The sequence below is a fragment of the Argopecten irradians genome, chromosome 2 (assembly GCF_041381155.1).
Source record: "Argopecten irradians isolate NY chromosome 2, Ai_NY, whole genome shotgun sequence".
NCBI lineage: Eukaryota > Metazoa > Mollusca > Bivalvia > Pectinida > Pectinidae > Argopecten > Argopecten irradians.
In genome coordinates this window covers 4487522-4513563 of record NC_091135.1, presented here as the reverse complement: position 1 = coordinate 4513563, position 26042 = coordinate 4487522, and the positions used below count along the sequence as shown (strand labels likewise).

The following is a 26042-nucleotide window of genomic DNA, read 5'->3' as shown; positions in this document are numbered from 1 at the left end:
CAATAAACTGTCCCTGGGTTTTGCTGTAAATCACGTTTCTTTAGTACAACTGGCTATGTAGGAAGAATAACACAATTACTGTGCCAGTCTGTGTCTCGTTAATTCAAAATTTAAAACATAAATTCGCCAAGGGAGATAACTAGATCAAAGGAGAAAAATCTCGCTTATAAAACCACTCCCTGTCTGTAGATCCGCTAATCAATTAGGCGGTTTGATCGATTGAGATTATATTTATTGACACGGCTCTACATTTGATATGTTACGCCAGAGATCCAAATTTCATGCTACCATTCTTGTTAAGGTCATGTGACATCGTTAAATTGTCATGGCAAATCTGAGTATTTGGTCGCGATGGCAAACATTGAATATTTTGATATCACCATGATTGATAATGGTCTTGCTATTCTGAGCCGTTTTGTTGAAAATCATTTTTCAACTTGCACTTAAACACAACATCTAATTCAAAAGGAATTGACAATCTTTTGACAACCATTCAGTCATGCAGATGCTATGTTTGGTTTTAAAATGACGGTTTCCTTGATATATCATATGTGTGTTTCTGACATTTCCAACAAAACTCGAAAAGTGATGAGGATGGTCACGTGACTTTCCTTGTCATCGAATACATGTTCTTCTGACAGGAAGCATGAGAATTACATGACAAAATGCTATTAAACTCAAAACAAAAGGCTTTAAATGCCTTCGAAAACAAATTTTATGGAAACATTTTGACATCCTTGAAGACTTGTATCATTAATTTGAATAATTCGTTCATAATTTTCACCAAAATTTCCATTTTTCTATAAAAGTTTGACAGAAACATTACAACTTAAACTGCCATGTGGTCATATTGAATTCAAATCTGAGAAGTGTAAATATTTGAAAAAAAACTGTCATGTTCAGGTCGAATGCACCGTCGCTGACACATTTGGTTATAACGATGATTCTATCCAATAAAATAGCCGGTTGCAAAAGTAATGTAACGCCAATTTCCACGAGCCACTCAAAATAAGATAGATTTCCTTGAAATATGAAATCAAATATGTTTTTTTTCCTCTTTAGAATGCCTTAAGGTCAGATACAACAGGTTCTCATGAGATTCACGCCAATGAAGGATTTTTTTTTTACTTCAACATTTTATCTTTTGATGCATATTTTGTCCGTGTGTGATATTTGTGTAAGTCAATATCAAGTTTTTTCTCCAATGAGATTTTACCCAGTTCAATCAGTTTTCTACCCCGTGTCTCGGCGATAAAAAATATCTGTTCATATTATTTGTGAGGGTTAATTTATGGCAGGTGCATAATTTGTTAATGTAAGTTTACTATATTTATAGATTGAATAATAGTTCCATTGTATATGCGTTGTTATTGCTGCTTTAACACCTGGTTGTGATGATGATGATGATGATGATGATGAGGATGATAATGATGAGGATGATAATTATGATGATGATAATGATGATGATGATGATGATGATGATGATGATGATGATGATGATGATGATGATGATGATGATGATGATGATGATGATGATGATGATGATGATGATGATGATGATGATGATGATGATGATGATGATGATGATGATGATGAGGATGATGATGAGGATGATGATGAGGTTGAGGATGCAATGGACAGTGAAGATGATATGATGATGATGCTATGGACGGTGATGATGATGATGATGATGATGATGATGATGGGGATGATGATGTGGATGGGGATGATGATGTGGATGATATGATGATGGTTATATTGATAATGAGGAGGAGAAGGATTGCGATGACGATGATGATTATGTTGATGATAAAGATGATGATATTTTACACACAGCAGTAGTTGTTGAATCAAGTTACAGATGGCTTAGTTATTGTACATATAGCAATGAAATAGCAGTTTTATGATTTGTCGTCGCCATTCCATATGCAACAGCTTGGAGACGTACACTGGTATTAGCATAGTATCCGTGTAGATTATCTATTTCTACTCTGGGGAGACATGCCGTTTTAGTATATTCGCTTACTGACGATCCCCAGATGATGATACACATGGCTGCATCGTATAAATAGACAAACTTAATATCAATATTTGATGAAATGTAGTCTATATATGACTTTAAAAACAACTGATGAGACACAACCATAAATAATGCAACGTGCATTGAGCCACTTATTTGTCTCTGAACTTTGACGACATCTTCCATCATGGCGGCTGTCACGGCGATATGTTAGATGTACTTGGAATGAATTTACAAGCTACAGTCTATACATGTGCATATATAATATTTGTTAATTTTCAGCAAGTCCATGTCATGTGTATCATGTTATCGATTTGGTCACTCGGCTCACTTGCCCTCATAACAATTATCTCCGGTAGGTGGAGCTTGATCACTTAAAAATATATTTCACAGATAGTTTGTTTAAGGATCTGTGAAAACAAATTTAGATAACATTTCTTGATATGAGCATTTTCATCTCTGAAAACGCATGAATTTCTTCTGATTGTAAAACCGGAACCGTTCGTTATGATTTCGTGAATAAATTGTACAAACAGTATTGCGAACTGAAAATGAGGACGCAATGTTGAATTTGACCAGTAGTCGACTGATGATGTTCAATTTCTATTTCAATAAAATATTATTTCTAATAAATAGAAAAGGGATTGATCAACAGACAATGCCTATGTAAGAATGATGATGTTAAAAAAGAATTACCTTAAGTCAGTTTACTTCTCGTATTGACAATAGATGAGGATGTGACAACAATGTAAATACATATATTTTCGGTTCTTATTCGATTTTTTTCTGGAAAAGTTTTTACATTATGTTTCATTAAATTTCGTATTTATTATGTTTATTAGAAAATGATAAACAAGTATTTTTTTTCCGTTTTAGCTGTTCTTTGGTAATGGTAATGCTTAAAAACTGAAGGTGTACAATGTAATTCAATGATTTTTTCGTATGAACACACACGAAAAACGATGGTAACAATTTATGAGGTCGTACAATGGTTGTATCGGCTTTTCTAAAAAAAAGTATGTTCATTAACTATAGAGAACATCTCTACACATGTATATATAAAATACGTATGTTATACACATTAGGATATATTTATAACAGTTTCCGCATATAGGTAACGATATCACCTTTTGGATACTTTACCTGTAGGCAAATGGATGATACACAAACCACCAATACATCAAACTTTTAGTTTACATACCGTCGCCATATCCCAACCCCAAATACCGCCAGACATGGTGACTCCATTTCCCGGCGTCACGTATTAATCAGCGTGAAACATGACAGGTTTAAGTCCGTTTTCACATTAGGTACATTTTGTAGCTATAAATGATTTTTTGTAACTATGCATTATTCCAAGCGTTGCATGGACATTGGCCAGTTCATGGTTGTTCCGACTGGCGTCAACATCCTCTTCAGATAATATTTCTTCATAAATATCTACAGAAATAAATATTTATATGAAAGGATAACTCTCTGAAGTGATGGGTTAAAGTGTATCTTGGCTGTTTTGTTTTAACATGCACTTAAATAAGATAACATCATGATCAGTACACCAAATCAATAACTGAAAATTCATCAAATTGATTGAGTGTGTCAAGAAAACCACAATGACGTCAAGCCATTTGACGTTTGATTTACTTCCGGTCCCATCTCGTATCGTTAATCAATCCTGAAATCATAAATGTAAAGGAATATATACATTGACGTATCTAGTACCTGTGAACCGATGTTTATTTTTTTTTGTTTTGTTTTTGTGGGAAAGGTTACCTAAGACATATACATTTGTAACTGAACCATTATGCTTCTGCAATTCCGCAGGACATAATACCTTATAGTACAGTACTAATGGTGAGCTCCACTATTCTATCGAGCATTTATAAAAAAAAAATCTATTTTTTTTTTTTTTGGGGGGGGGGGGAGGGGGTTAATTTTCCTTCAACAACTTACTAGGTGTTTAGTTTTAACACTACTTGAATGTACATCTTCTCAAAGTGCATCCTCTTCGTATTGCAATATATACATTATCCGCAAGGTGACGCTCCAAAAGGCAACTGTAGCAGGCCAAGCGAATGGTGTCCACGATAGACCAGCCTATACTAGTTACGTTGCATGAAATTGCATATTAAACATATAACATTAATCCCATATACTGTCCTTACGGAATATCTTCTCAGATTTTGCTAGTTTTGTACATTGTTTCATATTCAAAATCTGGTCATTGCGTTTGTATTGTTGCATCTGAAAACAATATAAAGATATTTCTACCAGGACTGGCGAATGCAGTGTTCGAACTCTCTAAATCAGTGCTGCATCAATGAAATATTGATTATTTCAGTCTGAACGCAAACGCTTGTGTCTTTCAGTATGATATATCGTTCTATACAAGTAGAAAAACAACAAAAAATCTTAATCTATATTTAAATTTTCCAAATTTTATTTTGAAAGAAATAAATAGAAGTGTTTTCAAATATAACAGAATCCTCTGTAGTCCATGAAAATATGACTACCTATGATAACAATCACTCACAACACCTTACGTCACCTGTGCCTCCATAGTAGATAACCCACGTCAGAATGCAATTGCAACGTCTCCAGAAATTTCCGGCAATCTTCGGAAATATTTCCGAAGATTGCCGGAAATTTCACAGAGAAGTTGCGATTGAACCAGAATGTTTAATATGATCATCCCTTATTTTCTAAAAATCACAAGACGTCTGTAAAAACCAGATCTACTCGCGATACTTAAAATCAAACGGAAATCGACTTATGGATTATAATCATTTTAATTAAGACCTTTAATTTTGTTCATGTCGCTGTAAAGAAAATCAAAAGAAATTTGTATATGCCATGTAAAATTCAAAATTTATCATATCAGACGAGAGCTTTCTACCATAAAAGCACAAGTGAAAACAAAGCAAACGTTCGATATACCGCCCATTTTCACATTTCTTATTTCATGAAATATCTTGTAAGCTAACTCGGCGATATATTGAAGTTTTAATCTCGTAGTGCTTTGCGCCACGCAACCTCTCAATTATTTATATGATCTAGTACCCTTTTAACCACTCCCGACCAATTCCGAGAATGCCCGAGAATATACGACAATTTTAGTGCATGGCGTAAAACACAAACATATTTCAAAACATAGCACATTTAGACTCTTCATTGAGCACATTCAAACTAAAATAACATCCGTACATGTTTCACATGTTTCAAATTACACAATTTCACATATCATAAGATTCACATAACAAATACAAATCTACATTATCACAATATCGCGCGCATGCGTGCATTCAAAATTGCGTTGCCATTGGAAGAACAGAAGTTGATCTAATCTCCCAACTGTCTACAGCAACCATATATTGTCCATTAAAGGAAAGTCCATGTTATACATGTCTGTTTCATTTACACGACATTTTCACGATTCAATAGATTGAGCCAATCACAGAGACTTTTCTTCGGGGACGAAGATTGTTCATGTCCATACCTTTCCATTTTCAACACATGCACTCACCTATGAACATGCAATCTGTCTTAACTTTGATATATATAGCTCTATTTACGTGCATCTATCACGTAGTCACATACGCCTTTCACTCTCCCATGTAGACACATTCGAACATCTTATCACAATGAACGGCTATACCACTGTAGCGAAGTCTTTCTGGATGGGTTTCCCCCATATAACAATAGATGGTCGCGTCCGTTTCGACTTGGACTGTTCTTGACAGACTTGTTCGTACATTTTGCCATCTTTATCGACCTTTACGCTAACATCTTTGCATAATGAGTTATGATTCTCCCCAAACATCGAAGAAGAGGAGCTCTTTTCTGTTTTTTCACTAAAATGGTCCGTCACATAAAGTTGTGCTTTTGTCAAGCTAGTCCTTTCTCGCCTAAACTGAATTAACTGTCTGTGTCGTCTTGAGTCTGTTCTGAGCATGCGCACAGCTAGAAGCACCAATAAAATAAGAATAAATCCTCCCGCAATCGGGACAGCTATTACGGCCGCTTTAAACCACAAATCACTTTCGCCTCTCCGGTCATCAGAATCCGGAATAGCATAGGGCACGTGACCTCCAGGGGGCGCCACCATATTCACCTCTTTGTCAACTGAAAAATATAAAAATTTGAAATATATTAATGACCAGAAGAATAAGTTTGGGATTAAAAATGATTTAATGAATTATATGGCAGATAATATCAAGAATTGTGAAATGCGAAACGTATAAATGTAGGAGTTGGCAGAGATTAACTGTCTTATTATGTAGGTTAGTAATATCTCTGATGCACCTCATATACATATATAGACCATAGTTCATACATATCAAGGCATGCAAACGTGAAACGCCGACAAAGGACAATTAACTAAAGTGCCTGTCTCTTGTGTTTCACTGACAATGATACCAAAGGGAAGTTAGCGACGTTCCGAAACCTTAAAATAAGAGAGAAGATCGGCTCTTCAGCCACGCCTATCATAAAGTACGGTAGTAATTGGAACCGCTGGATGGCGCTTTGATCGCTCCTAGGTCTAGTTCAGCGTAATTGACCTGGCGACTTAAGGATCTCGGATCCCCCTCTCCCCGCCGTGAGGGATTTATTGGGGAATGCAACACGTGCATTCTGATACTAGTTACATAACAGCAGTTCTCCTATCCGTTCCCCGTGAACTTAAGAGTGTCTTATTGACTGTAAGTAGAGGCCACTTACTGAACGGGAAAACTGACGTATGAAATGTGTTCCCTTAAATTGAAGTTATTAGTTAGTAGATGTTACGGCAGTAGACCGGTTTAGATGATAAATGTGTACATATTGTTTTATGAGACTGTCTGTCGCCGCTTGTGATGTAGTCAACCTTGTCAATTTCCGGATACATCGATTTTGTTGGGTCCGCTCATTAGAGCGTCCCTAGTGACCCGTTGTCGTGGGAGGTGGCAAGGTTGCAGCGGACGCGCGCCGCCATGTTGTCTGGATATCGATTGATTCTGTAGACAACCGGTCTGACATCTTCAGTTTTTGTGAGGAGAAATGACGCTTATTTATGAAATATTAATCCTTCATTAAGTGAGAATATGTAATTCCATTACAGCAGCTGGATAACCGATCGATGGTTGAAGATAATGGGAATCATTATAGCAAGACGGATGGCGACCGATTCATCGATATTTCATGGTCCTTGGCGACACTGAGACCGGAGACAAAGCAACGGATTAGCAGAATGGTTAATGATGCTACCGAGGTCACAGAATGGTCAGACTGGAACCGGATACAGCTGGCACGTGATCGCGTGGAGATTGGTTTGGGGTGATTCCGCAAGGGTGTGACTTCACTGGATCAATGTCACGTGATAATGGACATGACAATAACTCGGTACTAATAAGGTTTTATTTTAACGATACAAAGACGTCTTCATAGAACTGGCGACGAGTGTCGCTTAAGTAAGGTCAAGGTCATGACTAAAAGGTCAAAGTCATTACAATCACTTTGTGTTTTGAATGCAGTTTAATACATTTTAGGGACGTGTTATAAGTTATAAACACTTTGCATTGAATGCAGAAATACGAAGAAATCTAACCAAGTTGTGCATCACAGATACAAGATTTCATCATGCAATACACTACTGGCGGCAATAATCAAGAAAATAACGACGGGATGTTGTAAAGAATCGTCTTCCTATCGTCAATTCCATTAAAGCCCAGAGTGTAATGATAATGAATGTCGATATAACGAAAGAATTGTATCTTAACCCCCTCTGTAATACGGAGATAGTGTATCTCGGAGTCCCGCCAGCAAACAAGCATGACATGCTGTCGCTAGTGTCGATATTCCTATTTAATACCGCTTACCACGTTAAAAACTACTATACTGAGAAACACCTCCGCCCCCATCACATAAATATCGCTCGTAAATAACCCCAGGGAACATTAAATTAAACCCAGAACCTTTGAAGGACCTTAGCGAAGATACGCTGCACATTTCGAGATACGGGCACTTGTTTCAGTATTGCACAGTGCACACGCAAACATACACCAGTAGATGTTTCAACAACTTCAGCAAGCATCGCACGGGCTTCTTAAAGTACAAGTTGGTATGTGTATGATAGCAGGTCGACTCGTTTTTCCCTCTCCACGAACTTATAAGACGCCGATGCGTTGTTTTTCCCTCTCCACGAACTTATAAGACGCCGATGCGTTGTTTTTTCTAATTTAAAAGGCATTACTACCTTGTTTTAACACAGTCTACATCATATATGAAAGTTACAGGTTTTATAAAGATATTCGAAATTCCAAATACTTTATATAATTACAAAATAAATTAACGTAGTGAGAAAGAACTTTGGAAAGTGTCCCGATTTCTTGAACATTTATGGTAACAACATCACTGGAGACCTTTAATACTTATCTGTTACTTACGTAGGTAATGGTATATTATTTTACGCTAAATGTTTGTGCTTTCCATTTCAATATTACTTTTTTTATATTATAATTCCATATTTTTCATTCCAATGTAGAAAAATTCTCACAACAATATCAGAAACCTACACAGCATCACTATTCGGTAGATATATATACCTTATCATAACGTAGAATCATGGAGACGGACAATTATTTACACATAAAATACAGTGAACTGTCGTCCTGATAAATTCTCAAGTTTAATCTGAATTTGTTAAGACTTTTCTTACTGGACGATAGGAGGGCGGGCCTCGCTTCTTAATACAGATTTATCCCGTCTGTGATTAAGAGCGTTTTTACCATTACAAACACCATTGTTTACAGTTACGTCTCCTCAAATTTACTTTGCAGCGTTAAATCAAGCGAACGCAATACTTTAACAATACTTTTCCGTAATCCCCCGACTCCACCCGACCGTTACCGACGACAGGTGGTAGGTTTTCTAATTGTCAAGCCGGACCATAATCCGGATTAGTCCGTCTGTGTTGACAGGAAAGTTTCCAGATATAGCCATGAGTGTATAAACTGTTACATTTACGTGACATTTACCTTAAGGGGTTCACAAATTGTTAAATCTTCGATTAAGTACTTGACTTGGGCTTGAGAAAAAAAATTACAAGGACTTAATGATCCAGAAAAATCCAAAAGTACACACATAATATGGTGAATGCTGTTTGTTCGAATCGTTTGAAACAGATTTTTTAAAAGTATTATTATTCTAATGATTAACATATATTGCACTAAATAAATGCTCGAATGATACAATGTAATTAATAATGTGCACGTGGCACTGCTTAATTGGGATTACATTGTAGTAACTCTTTCAATTAAAAACCGTTAATGTTGCAAATAAAACCCTTTTCTGAAAATTATAATTGGAATTTAAAAAAACTAGGTAGGTCAAATATATTCCGAATACGAAGAACAAAAAATGACGGTAGCTTTAATAGCCATTTGCTTATAAACTGTAGTCCATAAAAGGTCACTCTGCAAATATGTTATGACGTAATAATATCGGTGATATATAACAATAAAAGATGTTAAAGCTTAAACATTTACCTCAGTGGAATGTTAAAAGTTTGTAACAGTGTTCTTCTTCATATAATTTGCATTTTTAATCTCGATACACAAAAGATCAAACGAACTTGGCTATATATAGGAGGCTTGAAATGGAGCGTTAATTACCGTAAGTTTCAAAGGGAGCGCTTTTATTATCATAATTAATTTGATAAACAGTAATAGCAGTGTCATTTGAATACAAATTTTGTAATTTGTTGTTTTTTTATTTCATGATTAGCATATTCATATTTCTAGGGAATTTTTCGATCAATTTGAGCTGGATCTTAGGACAAGACTGTCTAGTCCGAGAAATTAATTACATCTACAATATCACTTCCGGGAAAGTATTCAGCATCAGGCAAATTGAACCGATGATATTAAAGATATCCACGGTGACTCATTTATACAAAACTCTACTGCAATAAGGTCAGTCAAAATACACATAAAATGAACACGTCATAATCAAAATAACGATCGGTTATAGTGAAGCAGAATTTATCAGCTGTTTCCCTAATGGGGTCACGTGCACGCGACATTATTAATAGACATTCGAATTTACAGTCTATAAAGAAAGAGAAGTATCGTTGTGAGGATATGTGCCACAATAAGTTACGTCTCACAAATTCTCGTTATCAGAACATTAGCGGATAGAGACAGTCTTTGTGGACAGGTGTTACCCTGTACAGTCTGCCGGGCAACAGACTCTGGCGTATCCGTGTTGGATCTGAAGTACGGATAGGACACGTATTATCGCGGAAATCTCCATACAATATTGCTTATGCATACATCGATAAGTGTTTGGAAATAGATAGAAAGTCAAATTCCTGTGACGAAACCAGATTTGTTTACAAATAGTATCGGCTTATTCGAAGCGGAAACGCAGCAATATATATGTCGCCAATAATTTAAAGATAAGTTTTCAAATGATATTGTCTTTCCAGGAAGAAATATTTACTCGGGTGGTAATGATAAACGATATGCTCAAAATGAATTTATCTGATACACACCCGGCATTGATTTCGGTTAGTACACACCCGGCATTGATTTCGGTTAGTGACCATAGGTCAGAATGATACCAGATCGTTTCCTTGTGGTCTGAATGAGCTAAGGGGTAAGTATCTTTTACATGTCTGCCACATGTGTAACATATAGATACGCGCATGTATACCTACGTATACACGTATCAACATACAATTGTATACCACATTATGAAGGTGTGCCCCGCGTACGACAATAAGCGCTAATGGCCTTCCAATTATCATTTCCCAGTCATGACAATAAACAGACGAGGCTCGTGGTCAGTCTGTCTGCTAACCAATCGACCAACGATGTATTGTTTGCCGAGGGCTCAACCAGAGACACGACCAGTACACAACACGGAAACGTGATCGGAGGTCTATACAAAACGCCACGAGTCTATACCATATTAATTACCCTACTATAGTTGTCAGTCCGAGAACATGGCCACTAATAAGTAGTGAAAGTCATAGATTACCGCCTATATGGCTCCGTCGACGGCAGGTACGCACAATCTAGCGATACCATTGGGCGGAGTTGTAAACCAGAAACTATAACAACTGTTCGGATCGTTTATGACATGTCCCCTTCCACGACAGAAACATTAGTTTACAAGATAATTATAGACAGGTGTGTTTTTATCGTGAAACTCATATCCAGCGGTCAATTTTAGTCGGTCACCTATATCTAGCTACGCAAGTGTTTGTAAAAGAAACTTTTTGTAACGTCAGATAGACTAGTAAAGGTCAAACTCGTTATCGGTTACGGTTTTAAATCCGTAAACTTTCATCTAATAGCAACCTTTGTAGGTTATGTGTAACCATTGTATCATTATTATGACCAAAGAAAGTCGCGTGTTCAGCCCGAGTCCTTTTCGCCATCTCTTTTCCGACAGATATAAAACCATCTGTATTTTGAACAACGTTTGTTTTCAGGAAATAATTATTCTAGATTGACTTAATTTACTGCCAGTGACATATACACAAATTTTATAAGGATGACTGAGTTTCTATATCGTATACCTGGACAATTAATACAGCTAGCGTTGACAGCGTCATATAGTTTCGACTTGTCATAAGGTCATCGTTTACATATCTATCATGGACATGAGATGAATTATGAGCTATTAAAACATGGCTTGGAAGTTTTTGTCTATGCAAAATGCCCTGTGGGATTTTCTAGCACTTACTTTTAGCAATCGACTTATAATTAGTCTCTCCGAAATTTGAGAATCGATGGTTTGAAGTCCACGACAAAGCATACAATTTAAATTTATACAAAATTCTTTGTTCAATTTTGTGCTCATGGCATGAATCCAATGTCGTTAAAATAATACCTGTTTTACATCATCGGAAAATATGGTTATGAGTCCGTGATAGCTTACCGGAAGTACTCCCACGTAATTTAATTACTTTACTGTATATTGTTCAGTGTGTCTTGTTAGGACACGAAACGAACATTTACTGAATAATCCTGTCGTAATTGTCACTTATATAAATCAATTTTGATAAATAGGACAGTGGGTTGAATTTCACGTTTATTGAATCTAATGTATATTTTGGAACGAATGATGTCTTATTTTGTGAATTTTAAAATAGAAATAGTGGGTAAGATGAGGATTTCAAAATTTCCAAAGCCAAGAAAATAGAGATATTCTTAAGAGAGGTTGTCCGTAATGGGGACAGAAGACTTCAATTACAATAGGTTACAAATGGCAATGTCCTGTAAATCTGATGAGGTTATTTACCTGCTCTGTGATGGCTACTGTTGTTGACCTTGGCAGCATTCATAACAATGTTCACATTTTCTGTATAGTCATTTTTATCATAGTTATAATTACACATGTCGACTTTACAACAGTGCAGTAAAGGCCATTCTGTCGAGGGCCGATTGCCCCTCATCTGTTCTAGTGCTTCACCACTACACAAATTCTGTTGTTGGCGCACCAACGAATCCACACAACCCTGTGTTGTCCTTTTTGTCTCTCCTTCACGACTCACAAGCGAATAACACATCCCTAGGGGCGACTTGCACATGTAGCTGGTGCTTATACATCCAGGCTCGTTGCAGTAACATCGAATTTCACCTGAAAAGACAAAAAAAAACGTAAGATTGTGTTTGAAATCAATGGATAAACTTCAAATAGTAGACCGTAACAGTTTAACTCCAGTTTTACAAAAAACATATTTATATATAACAACCGGTTAGTTCAAATAAAACTATAAAAAGTGATATATTTCTTTGTTAGAATAAAATCAAATTATTTAATTATAAAGTGTTTTGTTCAGTTGCCGAACTTTTAGCGATTGCGATATTTTGTCGAACATTAATTACCGGAAGTAGTATTACATGTTTAATCTGGCACGGGGACGGTTTGACGGAATAATTGAATGGAAACTTGTGGATCGTCGGTATTCTAGAATGTTAGTAAATACATTTTACTTGCACGAAGTATCGATTCTACGAGAGCGTACCGTATAATAGTAAAGTCATTATGTAAGAAAATCGCATCTTGACATACGGCTTATTCCAATCTGGTCCCCTGCCCCTTTAATGATAATAGCATCATACAAACGATCCGTAACACAAGACAGGGAAAACATATTTATGCAAATTGTTTCCATATTTATATATTAAATCTCTGTCATCTCTGATATTATCCAGACTCCGAGAATTTTGTCTGTACAGATATCGAGTCGGCGCCTTTAACAGAACGAGAGTGGGACACACGAGGTTTGGGTCTCTATCGCTGCCGCCATCGCTTGGGAACCCAGATTACTGGAGTGGTCCCTGTGGGGCTTAAGTAGCGCTGAAAAGTATGGAGACTTGTCTGGACCAAATTTTTTGTATAGAATTTAATGATAAGCATTCTTTCACAACCAGATTGCGCCAGCCAAGAAATTTTGTCTAAAGCTTAACCAACAAAACATAATTCATCTTGGAATCTTTTGTTCGAACATATGCAACATCAAGCAGTTTTCCTCCCAAAGTATATACATGTGTATTACCTATTGAAACATCGTGCAGTTTACTAAAGTCACTCTTAGAAAAATTATGTAAACAGACGATTCCTTTAAATTGACATGGTGGCAATTGCCAATCTGTATCATATAACAGAATATGATGAAGGTATTTGCTTTCGCTCCCTGTCCACGCTGTTCAAATGAACTCCCACGGGTTTCCTTATAACAGTACAAGTCGCTGACTTTTTACTGCTTAGTCTTTGGCAAACTAGACCATCTGGTGAATGCCACTATCCCCGACATTTATTGGGAGTGAACTGTGGCCGCTAGGTGTCCCCGGACCGTCTGGTCTAAACAGACACACCGAGGTTAATGTTACCATTATGTCCTTCCGTTATCGTCATTTTGCCGCTAAAATGCGACAAATATAATTTTCTAGCGAAGCTTTATAGATGGTAGACAGAAAACCAGATTTTAACTGAACGCCTGTTACAGTTTTAGGCTTCCAGCTTCCACTGGGTTCACAGAGTACACATTCAATGAAACGCAAGACGTGTTACGAAAGAATGCAAGCGTTTTTATATACGTAAAATTCTTTGGTGAAAACACCGAATTTCACATGACCCAAAGAAAGATATAGACCAAAGATTATAAGTCAAATATTGAGATGTTGCAACAAATCGTAAAGTAAACACAAAGATCGATTAATTCTGAAGATATAACAATTCAAAATAAATTTTTATCAGTTGTTGCGATATGCGTTTTATTATATTTAACACAAAGACCATAAGTTCACTTAATCAGCTCCGAAATTACTATGCCTCAGCTCTGTAATGAACTCAAACAAAAATCGGTGCTTGAAACCCACGCAAATGTTCCATAATTAAGTTTATACCCTTGTACTTGGTTTTTCTTGGTTAATACACTAATTTCATTACTTAATTGGAAGTTTGATATCTGAAGAAATCAAACAGATAGACAGTCTTTTAGCTTAGATTAGCGTTGGAATTCGTTTGGTTTTGCTCCGAACGATTTATTTATTGCAAGTCTTTGATTCCCTTTCAAACGGGATCTTTTTCAATTTAATGTTACTTTCATTCCAATTATTTCGATATTTCAATTATTTTATTAAAAACTACGCAAAACATCAGATAAATATCGACTGAAAAATCTTGACATTATTTTACTTTCATTTCATATATTTATTACAACATTGCCGTGATAGACGCAGCCAAGAGCCGACGATTCCTAAACGGCGCGACCGAAAATGAAACTCTTCCATAAGTGAGTGAAAGAGTTCAGAGAAGAAATCATTAATTCTGGGCAAGCTCTCGTATGTAAGAAGCCGGGCTACCGTGCAGACAAATTTCTTGCCATCACGAAATATGTTTGATAACTCCGGAAAAAGCTAGTGACGTGATAATATATACAACAATACTATGTATAGTTAGCTTGACGCAGTAAGATATAGATCTAAATATATATAGTTTGTTGATAAAATCTGAACCGGCAACTGGAGTCTCAACCTGCATATTTGCGGAAATACCTCATATCTTCTTGATTCTGTTCGACAGTTATACATTAAACGACATCTTTATAATTTATAAAACTAGATAAACGTTATTTTCATACAGTTTATGATTACCGTTTTATTTTCATCTATTTTTAGTAATTTGTTGCATATATCGATTTTTGGGTTTTATATTTTAAAGTGTTAAAATGTCGACACATATAATGCCAAATCCAACATTTATTTCCCCGAAAAGTCACTTTGAAGGAAAGAAGAGAAAACATTGAACGATTACAATAGAATGAAATACAAATGCTTTATGGACTTACATCAATAGAGTTGTGACAAAAATCCAAAAAGTGTCATTTTAAAGGCAGCGTAGCGCAATTAGGGCTTTAGAACTAATGGAATCCGGAATCAATACCTGTATTAGGTGGTGATGTACGGCCATAATTTGTTTTAAATGTTTAGATTTGCATGGAAATAATAAAATTTTATAGGTCACATTGACGGCATTTTGTTTCTGATCATCCTTGTGTTGAAGTCAACTGGCTGATCAAACCTGCTTCATAAGCTGTAATAAAAAACTTTTGAAGATTTCCTTTGAATAACTACCACCGCTTAACCTCAAATAAAAGAAGATATGTATATTTATATCACTATATAGTCACTAGGCTGCATTGTACATGTACTTCTATGTGAACAAGACTTGGTACTGTATGTCTACCGATAAATCTAACTATACTATTTGCACATGCCCGATAGAAGATTTTCTATCCGCACTGGTACCTGTGATCGTAGGCTTGCAGACATTCATCGCACCGCGATTATAAAGCATATGAATTATTGATATACAGGATTATCCGAGTAGACCAAAGTCTATACGGACTCAGCAGCCACGTAGTCTAGAGAGCTTAAAATCTTCATCACCAACATGTGAAATTCAATTTTCTGTAAAACCCTTTAAAGCTCAGCTTATTTACGTTTCCAGTTCTTGCTGATGTTCGTATAATATGAACGGCGCTTTTGTACCAAGCTTTAAGACTAGAAGTCGTTAAGAAAATGCACTACTGTTTTTTTCTCCTCATATAATATTAATATCGTTACAGTTTCGAGAGAGAAAGCTAGCCCAAAACAAAACCTGCAGCCTGATGACGTAAACCTTTGTCATATGATATACTAGTAGGCATTTTAAGTTACATACGGTCGTTAATATACACTGTAAACGTCAGCCGCAATGAAGCAACAGACCATCCACTTAATAAGCAGTCAATTTCATCTCTGAAAATTGTTCTGGCAAAATGCTCTTTTTATCTTGTAATAGAAATCTACAATAATTACTTCAGTTTTGATTATAATCTCGAGACAAATCAATTAAAACCTCCTTCGGCGAGAACAATCGACGCCATATTGACGCGCCTCTGTTACTACGTCCGGTGCTAGACCGGAAATGAACACAGATGGACGCCAGGCTAGTATTGATTAATGATGATGAGCGTGATGGTGATTTGTTTTCAGGTAGAGATCAGAAGAACCGGTGCACGACTGATCGACTTCAATAATATGCTCCAAGTAAATATGATGACCATAGTACCTGGGGCTACCAAGCCTGACGCGACAATCCGACGTGGATCAGCGCCATTCCATAACCATCTCCTAGGGGCACAGGGTTCAAAGTAAAAACAACGATTTTATAGGCCGACAAGCTGTCGGATGAAATGATCTTCTAAATATTATGTGTATGGCCGAAGGGTAACTTATCAAGTGATGACTAGGATGGGGTTACATTTGGTCCTGACTGTCTAGAGAACAGTCCTGCCTGTATATATCTATTTAGGACAAAATTAATGTGAAGTCCCACGCGTTTATTGGGTCCTAGTGTTCGAAAACAGAGAAAGGCAACCAGTCCATTCAGAATTGGTTCTGGCCCATTGGGCATAACATCGGTGTCTTGAAATATAATTTCGAAAAAACCAGAAAGGCAATAGTGAAAAATGTCAAGTAATGCGCATATTTCGTCTACGTTGGAGACTGAAAGATAGGGTATATTTATATGGTGTTGATTCATAAAAGTCTGTCATCATAGGGGACCAGACGGAAGCAAACGATACACTATCATTTTTCGAATTAACGATATCAACGTAAAAGAAATTCTTGTTTTAAGTTTGGACAAGGTGTTAGACATTAAAGAACACGGTCAGAAATGTGATGTCCACCCTGCGAGAGCCAAGTACGTTTGGCGCCATCTTCCAGGTTTCCAAAACGCATCAAACCGAGCATATCAGTTGAGCAGACGATAGAACTCATTATTGCGTTTGCGCGTGCTGTGTGTTATCATGTGGTCAGTCTGGACGAGTGGTCAAACGTCACGAGTAATTAGTTTTGAAGAGAAACCTTCAACGATGTTAGGTTTAGGGGAGTTTCTAGAAGCTTTAAACTATGTTCCCAACAGATTTATAAATCATTACATTCCGACGAGACTTCCGTTTGCTGGATGGGACATAAAAACGCCCGACGAGGAGACATTCTAGTTGATTAATCCGTCTATATCTGAGACAAAGACGGTCTACAAAGAAAAAGATATATCCTTTGTGGCGAACAATAGATGTCGTCATACTTACAAATCAAAAACCGTTTCCTTCAACATATATATCTAATTAATGAGTGACTCGTACTCTTCGCGTTCATCTTTTTCACTTTTTATCGTTCTAAGCGACAGTAGTAGATCTTCAAAATCCCTGGTGACACGGGGCCCAATACATCATAGAAAATCCTGCCCGACTAGCAGACGACACTGTGTCTCGTCATTTTCTCTTTCTCACCGCCATACCTAAGCTAATTCATCAACTAGGATTTATATATACACTTGTATAAATTAACTCTCGCGGTAGTATACACCAGACTTTTGTTTTAAACAAGCGCCCAGGAAAAACGACGTTATCTATAATGACAAATAGCAAGCGAAATGTCTTTTATTGAAAACTAAATATTTCTCATTTCGTAACTGAAACACACTCCGAATTTTTTCGGAGTTTAAGGAAAATTCGTGCTTTCACACACAATGATTCTTTAGTTGAATCTACGTTTTCCTTGCTGTGCATTAATGATTAATGTTCAAATCCTGCAACCTTCAAGGTCGCCCAGATTTCCCGTATAAGACAGGCCAACATTTAATACGCGTGTTTCAGTCGGCCTCACACTAAAGTAAATCTTGTTATGACTCGTTCCCCTTGCCCCTTAAATCTGAATGTAATTTATAGTTTTAGCAAATAGACTAGCTGTTTGGGATTTAATTCTGTGCATTATTTTAAAACGATAAATATATCCATTATTTCTATTTAGAAGTTGAATAATACGAATGCAATTATAGTTAATTTATTGCGATTAAATAAGTTTATCTTTTAGATAATCACTGCCAATTGTTACTTGCCGGCTAATTGTCTACCCTGTCAACAGCCGATTGTAGCGATGTAATGCGAGCCCGTGGTTTCATGATATTTAGGTCCAGTTTGTTTTAGGTCGGGATCGAGTGATTCTGTAAACAATAGCTGAATTACCAATCGCGCCACTTCTTTGATATAATCTCGCTGGAGCCGTAGACAAGTCTCGCACAAATCTCGTACACACATCATTAAAATTAAGGCTACATTCAATACGGTGAAAAGGAGCTGTCGTGCTAGCGGTGTTTAGTTACACAGAACATTTGTACTTATAGTTATGAAATTGATAAAATAAAAAAAAAATGGTTAACATATTGCAGAAGCCGATATAATTCTTCTATAACTATTAGCCATAAAAATGATTTTATCAAAAAACTAAAAGGTATCGAAATCCTGTTTGAATTCATATACTATGGGCGATCACTTGAAAGGCCGACTAAATATACAGTATAGGACAAGTGACCGTTCAATAACAGTCTTTACTGTATTAAACATGACCAGAAACAATCGTTCTGTCCGAAGAAAATATAATCCGAGATGGAAGTTGATAATGTCAACCGGATGTTTGTTATGGGGTATCAGGAAGGATGGTAAACATGGTGTTTTCCATCGTACCCGCCAGAATGGACCTGAAGTACATGTAACCCATCCGAATACTATTAATATTCTGTCAGTCATCAATATATCCAGTCAGTAGTGATAAATTTCCTACCAGTAGTTGATGTATCTTGTAGTTTGACGATGTATCCAGTCAAGAACAGCTAGTGTTTACAAGTACTGTACCGCAGCAGACTGTGATGGTCAATACATGTCAGCTGTGATAGCGCTTATGTGTCACAATACATCTTGGAGAATTATCATCCTCGTCGGAAGAAAATAAACCCGACTATCAACACACCTAAATCCCAGATCAGGGTCGGATGAATGATCCCTCTTGTGTATCTAATACACAAAGGCATGCTCTAAATCAGAGAATGCATTTTCAAATTTCGCTTTTAAGCTAAGAAAACTCTTTATCCGTCGATATTGTCTTAGGTCTGTTAAATTTGCTTTAAAGATTTCCCACAGCGTTTCCAAGACTTTGATACAGACAGTTTTAAAGCAAGACTGCAAACTTTGAAAATCTAAAGAAACATAAACGGAAAGAGCTTATTTTACTTCATGATATTTGATAACGGTACACGAATCACCCCAGTCCATAATTAAGACGATGCCTTTCATGAGCCTGTGATATAGTGCCGACTCCGGTTAGCCTGAAGGCTCTGGAGTGCCTTGAGCGCCAGATGAAGTGGGGACCACACATTTTTAAGACAGCTTAGATGAGACTCCGAGACACTGTCTTGTAAGAGAAATTCCTTCGATACTTCCTTACAAAATTATACCCATTTTTATGCGTCGTTTTTCTTACATCATTGAAACGCAGAGACAGGTCTGACGAATGACTTGGAGACAAAAAAGGCTATACTTTCTAGAAGGTCGTTGTGGGAACATCAATAAAACGGATACCGGTATAAAGTGGAAATGTACTCTTATGTACTCTTGGTTGGTTTAGGTGAAGAAAGTGTAACTTGTAGGGATCTGAGAAACCAATCCTGTCAATTAAGAAAACTAGGAAAACTACAAATCACTTTCTCAGTATATAGTAACAATCTTCTGACAGCATTAGTCTAAATGACAATTATCTAAAGCAACAACAGACGCGAGATCATATTAAAGTTTGTTTAACTTTCGTCCCATTTCATTTGAAAAAAAACTCTCATAGTATGCCTTCATTGTAGATTTACAGTTCCGCAGCCGCTGAGAAAAATGGACTGAGGCAATTGCTTCAGATAATCATAAGCAGTCTATCTTCTTGTTTTGACGGTTGTTAAAATGTCAAAGAAACGGTAAGGAATCACAGACGAACCATAATTCTAGCGTTTGTAAACCATAAGTTACAGGTTTTCTGACCTTCTTGACTCGATATTGCGAGAAAATAATTTCCCTCTTCCCCTAAGCACTCCTTAGAGTAATTAACAATTCAGGTTCTTCAGAGATGAAAACTTAGAGACGCCCGCGAGTGATGGTGGTAATGGTACGGTGCTGGCGACCGTTTCGCCCTTACGAATATTCAATTAAAGCAGCGACTCGTTCTGCAAGGCACTACAATTACTTGTGCTGTGTAACGCGGAGTCGGTGGAATGCATGCTTTCCCGGGGATGTTGTAGACAGGAGAGAGAAGTGATGAAGGGTGACTCGAAATGGGGTAGTTTATTGAGATTTATAGACTCCGGAAGAAATAGCCATGAAAGAGAAAACCCAAAGATGTTGGAACCACAGCTCTCGCCAATGCATCAACCGTCTAGCTGTATTAGGCAAACGTATATTTTAGTCCACACGCATGCTTTGTGCGCTTGGTTTTCCATTTCAGTAGGAAACTTGATTCGAGAGAGCACACGTCACCATATTCCTCTATTTGAAAACAAATATTAATATCTAGTCGTTTATTTGTTGTTAAACTTAGACACTGACCTTAAACCATTTGTTGAATAAAATATTTTTGAGTGCAGTTTTTAGAAATAATTCTGTTATATTTTAACGTATTTATACTGTAGAGGCAAGTCCTTGAACTTTTCTATCTAAACCTGGAACCAAAGAATTCACCCGGAAAATTAATGACTAGTATTGACTTTTCCAAAGGAAGAACGAGAGCCCACAACCATTGATCACTTTCTATAACCATTCTTTGTGCCAGTACTTAAAGAGATATTCTCACTATCATTGCCAGGCCTTAGTCGCTTTCAATAGAAAGCCACTATCCAATGATATATGATTTAATGCCTAAACGACACAAAATGGACCCGATATTCCTTACATCGTGGATAATTCATTACCTATTTACAATCGATAACATCTCGTAAATACCGTTATGTAAAAGCGAATGAAGGGCACAGCTTTCTCTGTGTTTATATAAAATTCGGTATGGATCAACCTTCTAAAATCATCGGTATTTTTGTATGGATCTCTAAAAATTCGTCCATAAGTCAAACCTATTTCAGTCAGCTTTAAAAAATTAATAAATAAAAATGCACCATGAAATACAAATAAATAAATCGTTGAATCTCCGCTGCAAGTTCGTGAGGATTACCGCCTTAGTTTGTTACAGGAAGAATTTGTCATTCAATCACCCTTTTGTTCTACATGGATATATATTATTCTTATACATGTAAAAACAAAAAGCCTAAAATTACACTTAATTTATCCGTCTGTCGACACTCAATATCATAACAGTTTTAAAAGATGTGTTCGATTAAATATGCATTCTCTTTCTCAGAATCAAAGGTAAACGCACATTCTAAACGCATACTGATGAAATAAGCACAGATGAAATATTCAAGACGTCGGCAATAACGATTGTTGTTTTGTCTAAAGGTAATTCCACTTGGGTCAAACTAATTACATTGTGAATTAATTATTGTATATGCTAAGATATGGACAATTTGAATTAGACCACGCGGTTCAGTAGTCAAACGTCACGTGACATAACGGCGACCCTGTCCAACGTATCCCACGCGACTAAATCCTTTCCCCATCTGGACGACTCCTGTTGTGTAATAATACAAATCGGCAACAATGTAAACATCCATCTGTACTTCAAATCGAGGAGTCAGGATTCTAATATTCTGAAGAAATTCTAATTTGTAACTTAGCACTTTTTATCTGCACTATTGCTTTTTGTACTTGAAAAGCAGCTGCCTCTTTTCAGTGCTACGGCGGGAACTATTTTGCACGCGGTATAAGATATATGTTGAGTGACAAGGCCGATTGAAATCAATGTCTCGTATATATGAAATAAGAAAAGTTCCCTCCGGTGTATCGCAGTCTTAAAACATGTTTACGATGTATTTATACAGAACTCGATGTGTGGTCAGATCACATTGTTTCTTTTTATTAACATGTTTCTGCAGAATGTCACTTTATGATGGGATAAATTTATCGAAATGTAAATTGTGAGTTATCAAGAAATCTAGAACAAAAATACCGGATTTCGGTGCGAGAAAAATAAGAGGTATACTGGGGACAGATTTTACCGTGTTAATATGAAAACGTAGTGAGAAAGGAAAGCCCACTTTTCACCAACACGTTATCGCGCCGCCTAAGGCTATCCCGTGGACGGCAAACATTAAAAGTAGACCCACGACATTTCCGCGGTCAAGCAAAAAGAAAAAACAAAGGACCACCAAGGTAGGCGTAAACAATTTGTCCAGCTGATCAATCTTGTCGTATCTAGCTCTGATATTTATGACGTTATTTCACCGTAGAACCGACCTGATGGGGCCACATTAACGCCACATTTTGACCATGGGTGGAAATATACCAAAATGACGACCATAGCGCGAACAACTGTTGCTAAAACGCCCTTTGATTTTCCCCGAAACAATGATTAGACGAGGTATGATTTTTTTTAAGATGGTGCCCATCACATTAGAAAAGCTGTTCGTGTGTTCCCAATCCCCGAGTTACAAATTCATGTTACCATTTTATTTGGATACAAAGCAAATTACTTTTCATGTATTCAGATGATTTATTTGTGGATTCTATTTATTATTTACATTTACGAAAAATTAAACCGACGTCAAAATTACCATATAATGCAATTCAAAAATAATTACCGCATTAAATATTCGCTTGGTAAAATGATGCAACTAGAATCTTGGAGAATCTAATTCAGACAGTTCATATATTTTATCATGGTTATAAATGCCAGTATATTCCTCGTCCGTACTAGTAAGTCAAGATGATGATAATGTATTTCTTTATCCTCTGATCAACACTCGGTTTGCGGGGCACGTCGTAAGTAATCTGATTACAGTAGAGGGCCTGTCGGCATGTATGAACACCGCGGTTTTAAGTGAAATGATAAACACACTCAAAGTTTATCAATATAACTGATCACATTTACCCAGTTTGACAAAACTTATTTTTATGATAATGATTGTAACTGGTTTTTATATGAAAATAAGGCATAAAGGCATACACGAATTAATATGAACGTGCAAAGGTTCACTGCGCAATGCTAAGGTCATTGCTTGAGTACAGCAACACGACAAGACTAAAGCAGGTAGTGCGTTTGTTTCTGACGGAGATTTATGCGTACAATTTCAGAGACATTGATTTACATCTCGACATCTCTCCAGTATAATCGGTATCAAACTACCAATTTTTCATACAAACGGAAGACTACACATAGACCAACTGGGATATGTCTGTATCTGTTTGCGTATAAACGCATCAACCCATTTCGACGCCAAGTCAATTTTGGGGTAAATCTGCGTATGAAAGTTATAAACATTGTAACGCTTTTCACCTTGGGGTCGGCAAAGGCAAACGTGTGTTACAAAATATATACAAATACAAGCCGCACATCAGTAAACCATTGCTTACATATTCGATGTAACCATGAGGTTCCTTTAGGGTTTCGCTAGTTAGCTAATGAGTAATTCTAAATATAGTTTGAAGTCCCGGATGTATTTTAGCTCATTGTCATTCAAGCGTTTGTATTGGAATAATTCGCTATTATAACCCAAATGAGCAATTTTCTAATCTTTATCAATTAATCTTTCTGGCAAATCAAAAAGGTGGACAATCGCAAACAAATCAAACCAGATTTGACCTGCGCATTTATTTTGGCTTACAAACGGTGTCAGTGGTGCGAGCAATTTGACACTTTGTACAAGAAAACCTGTATTTCGACATGCTGTGAGTTCACAGGTTACAAACTAGCTTGTGAGCAGTCCCTCTCGATGTATCAGCGAGAAAGTGTCAGCTCCCAGCTAGTCGTTCGGCGATGATAGATAAGATTGGTCTCATTTTCCGTAGTGAATGGATTTTTCTTGTCGTCGTCGTTCATAAGATGTTACGATAAGGCACAAATTTACTGTCGAAGAGGAATACCCCACCACCACCACCACCAATTTTCGTTAATTTGCGACAACATTCTTTGTCAGGAGTCAATCTGCAATCGTTCGTTTACGGGGATCAGGAATATTTCCCCTCAATTTCAATCAATTTGTCACGGATTCATTGTCATTGGTCTGTCTGCAATTAGCTAATCTGTAGATTCCTGCGATAGTGCGAGGTTGCTCTCTTACAATACAATGCATATAATCATGTTCTACTCCTCTGACAAGCGCTGCGTTATTTTTTCTTGTTGTCACTAGTGCCGTTCTTGAACAATGCATACAGCATTTCACGTGTCACATCACTAAAGTACAAGTAACACCCGTCTCCAAGGTCGCCATATAAAATGCCAGAAAGGTCAAAGGAGCTTAATGTGTGCTTTAATTTTAACATGATGAAATGCATGCTCATATTGCAGTCGAACGAATAACCACTGCCTCACAGTACCGTCTCGGCCACAGGTTCATCATTTGTATATTACGTGAACATTCAGATTTTACAGTCAAACACATTCCTTTATATCTGTAGAGGGGTTTAAAGTTGATAAAGAGCCGCATTACGGCATTACAACGCTGTAACACGATTTGGATAGCTCAGTCAGCTATTAAAATAGTCTGTTTATCCCCATAATCCATTCATCTTGACTCAAGCAGACACTTTTCTAAACAATTTTGACACTTTAAAGTTAAAGATGTTCAAATGGTGTATTATTTAGTTATGAATACGGTCTCTTACTGTGTAAGCGTAGGGGTGACTCGGATTACTATTTAAGCGTTAAGGTGACTCCGACTCGTACCAATCCACCCGTCTATACGTATATAATAAACTGAAACGAAACTTGATATAAGAAAAGGGATGTTTGAATGGGTCTACAGTTACCTAAACACCTCTCAAACACAATGGAGCCCATTGGGAGGCGTTGACAGGCAGTACAAAGCCTGATCTGCCGTCAAAAGAGCAACCCATACCTGGCCTATTCCCTGTGTGTGTGAACGGCTTTACAGAACGTATCGTGTACGCTTGTGCTAGTGTTATCGTCTGTTTAGATCAGAATATTTCAAAAGTCTTAAAATGAAGAATTTCTATCATAATTTCATTTTAAACGCAATTTATGGCATATGTCACACAGAGTGTTTCAATATGGGCGAGTTGTCATGAGGTTTAGAGGGTATATCGACCTTTTGCTTTATTCTAAGTCACCAACACCATTACACATAAATGTATAACCATATCTTCATTAAACAACGAAAAGGCAGACACCATTTATTTTTCGGAGGTAATTTTCACAATGTCCAAATAAGCCTAGATTAAACTAAAAAAGCCAAATTTAACCAATAAAAAAGAATGATGATTGTGAATTCTGAAAACGATAAATAAGTCCCTTCAGGCTGTAAAATGATGCAGCGATAGTTTAAGCTTATAATACAGAAATAAATTTAATTCATCAATATACAATTTCTTCGTGGAAACTGAAAATCTTTTGTTTAACAGGGAGAAAAATTAAGACTTATAGACTAAATGAACATTAATAAGGTAAAGGCAATCTTAGAAATCAACTTATATGTGTACCATTCATATTATATGTATGTCTTTATTAAACTATTTGCTTTTTTGCCATAGCTAATAACAGCA

General features: G+C 36.7%; 1 protein-coding gene across 1 annotated transcript in view; it reads right to left on the bottom strand.

Moving 5' to 3' along the window:
- Positions 1 to 4435: 4435 nt before the first annotated feature.
- Positions 4436 to 26042, bottom strand: part of LOC138314197 (BMP and activin membrane-bound inhibitor homolog) — a 35933-nt gene continuing 14326 nt past the window's right edge. The window contains exons 2-3 of the mRNA XM_069254403.1: positions 12305 to 12643; positions 4436 to 6139 (exon numbers count right to left, since the gene is read on the bottom strand). Of these exons, the coding sequence (XP_069110504.1) occupies positions 5667 to 6139; positions 12305 to 12643 (812 nt within the window). The 3' untranslated portion in view covers positions 4436 to 5666. The remainder of the gene's footprint in view (positions 6140 to 12304; positions 12644 to 26042) is intronic.